At 39.8% G+C, this 8191-nt stretch overlaps 1 protein-coding gene across 3 annotated transcripts in view; it reads left to right on the top strand.

Moving 5' to 3' along the window:
* Nucleotides 1–1133: 1133 nt before the first annotated feature.
* The window catches only part of tmprss4a (transmembrane serine protease 4a), a 26998-nt gene continuing 19940 nt past the window's right edge, over nt 1134–8191 (top strand). The window contains exons 1-2 of one of the 3 annotated variants that reach the window (XM_031861109.1): nt 1134–4243; nt 8057–8111. In XM_031861109.1, the coding sequence (XP_031716969.1) occupies nt 4238–4243; nt 8057–8111 (61 nt within the window). In that variant the 5' untranslated portion in view covers nt 1134–4237. The other 2 variants (XM_031861110.1, XM_031861111.1) reach the window with 2 other exon arrangements.

Raw genomic sequence — 8191 nt, forward strand, 5'->3', positions numbered from 1 at the left:
ACACACACTCACACACACACATACACACACTCACAGACAAAAGAGAGAGAGAGAGACATTCAGAAATATGTCCCAGGAGCAGATTACCAGAACGACGTCTCCCTAACATATATAACGTTGTCAATAAACTAAACCAACAATTAAAATCTAAGTAGAGAGAAAAAAGGTAACTTTAAAAACTGTGTCTACGCATCCTTCTTCCCAAATGTAGCCAATACGTGCGTGTCAGTATTGTCATGAGGTGAGCGGGGACAACAAAATATTTTCAGGAAATGTTTTTGTGATTTCTTGGTAATATGGCAGCAAAATTCCAGTAAACAATTTCATCTTAGCCAGAATATCATCTGTCACTATGGCACGAGTAAAGAGTTGATGTATTTCATATTTCTCGACAAACAACACAAGTACTTCCTCAAACTCTAAGTCCATTGTTTGATATTGTGGGCCAGGTGAAGTGGGTGGCAGCTGGCACAATGACACTATTAAAAAAAAAATGTGATCTCAAAGGACAGTGAACCAATACTTTGAACACGGGATTTGTGTTGGTTTATTTTAGCCTTAAGTTGCATTTTGAATGCCTAAGATAATATATTTTTGTAATATTTAGTGAATGTATACAGTTTTGGAGAGAAATTGTGTATTCCTGGTGGAGCTTTCGTGTCCCTTTTTTTTATCCACTCAATTCATGTTTGTTTTCCCTTCACTTTCTTGTGTCCTATATCCAGAAAATGTCATTTATATTTCCCATTTTCCATATCTATACTCATCTATACCACATCCAGTTTTTAAAAAGAAACGTGGTTCTCCCAGATGAGACTGGGAAAACATACTTTGTTTAGAGTCCAGGGAACATGCTGGGAAGGTGTTAATTATTAACTAGTTATTTCTTTTAAGCTGCACTTCCTCTAACATTTCTTCGGCTTTGTATTAAGTTACACAAAATGCACACCTGTGTGGACAAAAGAGGCTTTGGGTGCTTCGTCTGATAGGGAGATGGGGGTGTAATGGCTTTGATGGGAAGTTGATGTTGTATGCATGTGTGTTTGTGTAAGAGAGAGAGAGAGAGAGAGAGAGAGAGAGAGAGAGAGAGAGAGAAGCTGTTTGCCGTGGAAGTGAAGGGCAGAGAGGTGGGATGAAGGAATTCAGAAGGGTGTTCCCTGTTTAAGCAATAAAGGTCGTTCGAGAAACTCCTCTGAGTAAAATGCAGAATTTTCAGACATCTAGAACACTTTTCTCCAGCTCACTAATCTTCAGATGCTTTTCTGACAAGGAGTGACAGCTACTTCACAGGTGAGGAAGAGTACAGTGGTGGGAGGAATGCTGTCTGTGTGTGTTGTTATGGTGTTTTTTTTTTATTACTTCTGCTTTTTTCTTAAACCTTAACTGTCATAGCTACATTATAACTAATGTGTTTGTATTGCAATTCTCCAGCAACAAAATCAATCTGTGGGAGAATTGAAGAATGAATGCCATGCTGTCAGAGTAGTGATTTTTATATACTGTATGTGGTGGTGCATTACAAACTCAGCCAACTCAAAAAAGAACGATGATCATCCTTATCAGACATAACGCTTTAAAGGAAAGATCCCGATTTTAAATTCATGTTATTCAGCAGCACGACTTAGTACGACTTAAGAATATGTTTTGCTTGTAAGAGACTGTATTTGTATTTCAATTGGACTACAGATGTTTTACTATGTTCATGATGTTTTTGCTTCGTTCAAAATTGATCTTAAAATTAAATGAAATGCTTCAAAGTAATGTTTCAAAAGCTCCCTGCTTAGATTTCTGAGAAGTTTGCACAGAATTTGAATCTGTTGGCACATTGTTTGCAACTCAATGAGAAATGAAATGGTTCCAACATTTTCCAAAGATGCTGTTAGAGAATAAGTAATAGAATGGAATGCTTTTAACTTCAGTTCCCTAAGTCAGCACATCATAATCATATTGTGATGGCAGAAATCACAGCGATAGTCCAAATAGATCTGTTAATATGTAATCCATCCGGATTATAAACTGTTCAGGAGCAGTCTATTTAGCTGCTCAGTTTAAAAAGAACAAAGAAACATTTTAGCAGCAACAGGTGGTTTAACTGACAAAGTAATGGAGACTAACAAAAGAATAACCTTCACGAGGATGAAATGGACTGTGTGTTTGACTGTCGTGCCGTGAGAGCTGATGTGATTATGAACAAAATGAAGCAGCTTGACTCAGTAGAACAATAAAAGCCCAGAGTCAAACAAGAGCGCATAATAGATTTATTAGATCCCTGAATTGCTCTCATCTTCTCCTTTATAACTTGTGCAAACATCTTGTCAGCCACTGTTCAATCATGTCGGACTGTCAGACAGGATAAACATCGTTACTGCACAATATTCATTGGATTTGCAGTGTAAACTCTGTGGGAAATGTGCCATATTTGAGGGAATGGAAAATGAGAGATTTACCGTACAGATGATTTTATTGTGGCCCACCAATTTATAAACTGACTTTAACTAGGTCCAGTCAGGCAAACACACAAAAGGAGGTCATGCACCAAATGTAACACCAGGGTGGAGCCTCTAAATGTTCCGGCAACTTTATGGCAACCTGATTATCAACAAGGTTAACCGAGGTTATTGACTGAAAGAGACCTTGTGTGGAGAACGTTCAGAGGTCGTTAGCTTCAAACTGATCCCCTCAGATAGCTCTATCTGTATGTACCTACCCCCATTTATACATCCATCTCTCTATCTATTTCCGCATACGTATACTCTGAGACAACAACTGAGTCCATAGTCCAAGTTTTATGAGTGAGGACAGGTTGAGGGTCAGCTGTAAGATTCATTGCATTAATAGTTCAGGTACAGCGACACAATCAGCTTCTGTTTCAAACAGTGGCTCCTTCTGTTCAGCCAACCTCAGTCTCTCACACTCCCAATCAAGCGCTTTTTCCCCTCAGTTGTCTATGCTCAGTGTCCCATAACATTCACAGTGGCGTCATTTTTAGAAGCACTGACCTATTGACCTTTGACTGCATCCTCCAGAGGTAATTTAACACCAGTGACAAATAGGACAGCAATGTGCTGCTGTATTTATTATATGGGTTCATTACAGTAACCTAGAGAGATAACTTTTCTGACATGTTTAATTCCGTTTTCTAATAACTTTGACTTCTGCATAGATGAAAGGCATATTTCAATATATTCTTTTAAATTTGAAATTTTCTGTTGGTCTGTCTGGTCGAGACTCATGATGAATTGCAGTAACTCAGAACACTCTAAACACTCAATCGTTCCTGCGAAATAGTCAGCACGTTAGCACTGTCATGGCACCATGTTTGCCTCCTGTACCTACAGCCTCACAGCTGCATGTATTTGTCATATTCCTGTTCTGCTAATGCTGTGTAACGTGGCATGAGTCACAATTTGTTGTCAGGAACTCTTGACTGATACCAACCGACTTCTCATTAGACTGTCAAAACAAAACAGGCGAGAAGAGAAACACACCTCAGCCTCAGGGCATGTTACTGTACGCACATCAAACCACTGTTAACGTCATGTTGTGTCTGAGTTTGTGAGTGTGCATATAAGTGAGCCGCTGTGCCACGTCTTGTTTTTTTGCATGTATTTGTATCTGTGCAGACACATGGCTGTGTTGGTGTATGTTCAGGTAAAATTTGAGAGGCAAAGAGCCACTGGAGGGGAGCTAAGGAGTAAAGGACACAAAAGCAGGGCAAAAAAAAAGAGATGGTGTGCTTTATGTCCAGAGGGTTTAAACATTTGGAGTGGGAGGAGAGACAGTGACAGAGAGAGGAGGGTTCAAGTTTCAGGTTACCTGGATTACTTCAGTTTTGTTTTGTTTCGTTAGCAGGGCTCGGTCATTCAAAAACAGCTCTCTCTGAATCTGCGGAGTGTCGGAACACAGGGCTACAAACAAGCCTTCTCTAATACTTCCTTGGGGTCTCAAAGAGGGGCAAGTCAGGCACCCTTCAAGCCGGATTTAGTTACACTGCTGTAGAAAGAAAAGGGTGTGGGGGAGAGAGAGAGAGAGGGAGAGAGAGAGAGAGAGAGAGAGAGAGTAAAACCAGGTTTTGTAGTTGAAGCCAGTGGAGCGAGAGGGTGGATAGGGTGAGAGGAAGAGGACGAAGGACATCCAGGGGAGAGTGAGTTACTGGGGAGTCCCACCGCCATTGAAGGAGGGCAGTGGTTTTTACTCTGTGCTCTGTGTCAGAAAAGACAAAAAGGACAGCTACATCATGCAGGTGAGTGCAACTGGAAGTAGAATCATTGTTTTGCACTGGAAGGGTCCATTTGAATATTTGCCCACGTGCTTGATATGGTATCGTATCACAGGTGTGTGATCAGCTGCAGCTTCTGGTGCAGTAATTAACATGTTGGTTCATATTGACACAGCTGATTCTCATTATATCTATTCTATATTATATCTAGCAGTTGTGAGTTTATTTTACCTGTTTTACAGGTAAAATAACGTTTTTTACACATTTTTCAGAATGTATGTGTGCACCAGCCATCTCATTATGTGAATGAGCGTATATGTATGGGCCTTCTTGTGTGTTGATGAGTAAATCCTGCTCAACACTAAATAAGGTGTTCACTTCTGCCCTTATAAAAGGTACATGTGTGCTTGTCTGTGCCTCTAAATAACATGTACAGTGCAGTGGAAAGGAATATCTACAGGAGGACAATAAAGTTGTGAGTCAAAAAGTCATCAAGTCAGCTAAACGTGCGGACTGCACTGATCTCTGACTTTGATTAAAGCTCGTACAACATGGCACGCGTATAGGTTCTCAAAAGCTCTTTGTGAACGTGTCAGTTCAGAGGAACATAATCTAACAAGGCAGAGAAGTAGAAAGGGGAAAACATGTTAAAGCTTTTATCTGTTCAGTCTGACCACAGTTATACAAATTATGACATTTAAGCTTTCCAGAAGGCACTTATATGTCATGGTATGACAAAACAGAACTTGCATTTTCAGGTATGTGTTTGTCCACTCTTGACAACATGACTCTTTAGCTACCTTTCTGGTTTCCTAGGCAGGCGGACCTCCCACTGTTTCGTGCTGTCATTCATCTCGCCTTTAATGCTCTCTCGCTGATTCAGTTCATCAGGGAATGATGAGCTGGGTTTTATATTGAGATTTCTGGTATCAGTGATGAGTGTTTATGATTCTTTTGAGGGTGTCTATTAACCGGCCTATATTAAAATCAAGTGTTTAGTTTACATAGAGGGCTCACTATCGTGCAGGTTTTTTTAATTTCAATTTTTTTTTAAGCTCCATACTGTACTGTGTGTGTGGCATCAGTGTGAGGCCAAAACTCTGAACTTTACTTACAAAAAACTCTCAAAAATAAGGGTGACTTTTCAAACATTTGGGGAAAATGTGAAGAGAAGGTATCTCAGGATCACATTACATCCTGTTCCATAAAGTGAAACATATATGACTTTAAACTAAATATATGATACCAAATAGCATTTTTACTATAATTGAGTACAACTCTTATGTTGCATACCAAAGTGCTGCAGGGGTTAATGCACACAAGCGAAACATTCCTTGTTTCAAGCACTTTGAGGGAGATTGGACGTCACACCATGTACAGTAAAGAACAGAGTGTCTGGGTCTTTGACGTATGCAGCTTCTATGTTTTCAGTTGGACATGACCAGTTGAAATGTCTTATATAAGAGTGTCTCAGGTAGTTTCTCACCAAACCAGTCTCAGCCATCACAGCTGACTCATAGCCTGATAAAATAAGCTCCCCGCTGAAAAAAAAACCCTGACCTCTCTCTGTAGAGAGTCTATATACTTTGCATGTTCCTTACATTTGACTGACGAGAGCAGACTGTGGACATGAAACAGAGATGAGATTTCAAAACCTCTCTTGCATCAAAGTTATTATTAAGCACTTCCTTTAAGAGATAGGCCTAACTAGTAATGAGCCTGGTGGTAAATACATTTGCAAATTAGGAAATTTACCCAATACTTTAAAACAGAAGTGAAAACTATAGAATAGTATAACAGTGTTCCCTGTTAGCTGTTTTGTTTAGCTATGGTTCTAGCATTTCCTCATTTAGTCTAGTCATCAAAGATTCTGCACTAAATCCCAAACAAAGTATTGTCTGACATATACTGTATACTGTAAATGTGTGTGTACTACAAACAGTGAATGAAAAGCTGGGCAGACAAGACAAGGGAAGAACAGCAGGTAGACGACAAGTGCTCCTCAAACCATCAGTTAGTTACTATATACCATCTGCTGAAATCCTCCAAATAGGCCAGTCAGCAGCCATAGTGATGTTTAGCTATAACGCTACAGAACGTCTTTGATGAATAACATGCACTATACCGACTACAGGAGATGCACTGAGAGTAACACACAAAAAGTGAAAGAGCCACTACACAAATGACTTCAGAGGACCAGAACATGGGTTCAGATTAAATAATGTCAGTGGCCCTTTACAGTGGGTTATTTGAGAATGTGTCACAGCCAATATTGAGTCGATCCTTTTTTCCCTTTACAATTGTAAACGATCTGTCCGAGCTAGTAGGGATTCACTCACTAGTTGTGTCCAAATTCACACACAAGAGAAAACACTAACAGCCCTCTTTAGCGTGAAATTGGACGATGCAGCTGCTGGACACTTGTACTCAATATCCCATAATCCAGTGTGCCCTCCTCAGAGTATTCAGTTTTATCCACCTGTGGAGTCATGAAATATAATGTAATATCAAGGAACTTGAAAATGCAAAAACACAATACCCGTACCTCATTGGAAATGGAAAAAAATAAACTAAGAAACCAAATTAGTTCATATTATATTACTCACTACAATCTAAAGGCTATAAATGCTGTTTTTCAAAATAAAATGTCCTAAATGACAATGTCAAACAATGTGAAAGGAGTTGCTCGAAGTGATAAGTATAGCTCCCCTTGGCTTTACCAAGCTTTATAAATTGCAGCAGGAACGAGTCCTAAACCCCAGAAATTAACGTTTGCATTTTTGCATTTCCGGGTCGCGTCTCGAAGTCAATTGGTTTTTGTTGCGTGGAATGAGGTCTGTTGTTAACACGAGATTTTGAAGTTTTGTTGTCGGACATGAAATACGCAGGTAAATATCCCAGTCGTGAATTGTGAAGCTGTTTACGTGTCTTAAAAAAGGGCTGTTGCTTACAAGTGAGTCAATTAGACTACAAAACGCCAAACACTAGTTTGCTTTGATTTAGTGACGTTGAGGTCATGCGACCGTGTAGTTCGTTTATTAGTTTTTCTAAATTCTGGTGATTGCATTTACGCATTTACTTGTATGTATCTTAAACGTTTGTTTGCACCAGACAGCAGACAGACACAGTTGGCCACTTACTGGTGAACAGAAGCATTTAGCGGCTTGAGAGCCAGATATTTCCTGTGGTTTAACAATTGTAATTTTGCCTACACACATACAATGTACATGCAATAATGCAACTGTGATGCTGCTGATATCTTCCTGGAGGATACAGTAGCATGAGGCTTTAACCTGGCTCCTGTGGCTACACCACCTTGTAACATTACAATGTGTTCTGTCTCCACAATATCAGCTGCATATGAATGGAAGACACACATGAGGTCCCAATAGACGCTGCCACACTACGCCCTCACAATATTGTACAGTCAGACTAATTAATTTCATGGTTGGGGGGAGGAGTCTGTCCAATAACAGATTACGGGAACTGCCTGTGGAGCGACGGTCTGTGGCACACTATGTTCCATGTTGGTAATCCTTTTGTGACTCCTCACCTGAATATGCATTGTATTATACACCTGTTTCAAGCATGACTCACGTTTTTGTGTTTTGTAGTACTTTGGATGTAGATGCAACTTATTCTCACATGTGTTTTCACCTGAAATAAACACAAAAGGCCCATCCAAACAGATCATGAGCTTGGATAATTACATGGAAAACAATGGATCACCTCCACCTAGAAATACACACACTGTATATTTTCTCGAAAGCCACGCAATTTTTTGTTTCGACACCTGTGCTAACCTTGTCTTATGTATCCTTGATATTCCTTCCACAGACGATCACCCAGGTGCCTGAGGAAAGCACTAGACCACTGAATCCCAGCCAGGCAGGTAAGCTGTCGTTTGGGGTTGGCTTCATGTAATTATATATATGTATATATATGTGTGTATATATGTATATGTATATATAT

Source organism: Anarrhichthys ocellatus, unplaced genomic scaffold (assembly GCF_004355925.1).
Source record: "Anarrhichthys ocellatus isolate YVR2014 unplaced genomic scaffold, GSC_Weel_1.0 scaffold24, whole genome shotgun sequence".
Classification (NCBI taxonomy): Eukaryota; Metazoa; Chordata; class Actinopteri; order Perciformes; family Anarhichadidae; genus Anarrhichthys; species Anarrhichthys ocellatus.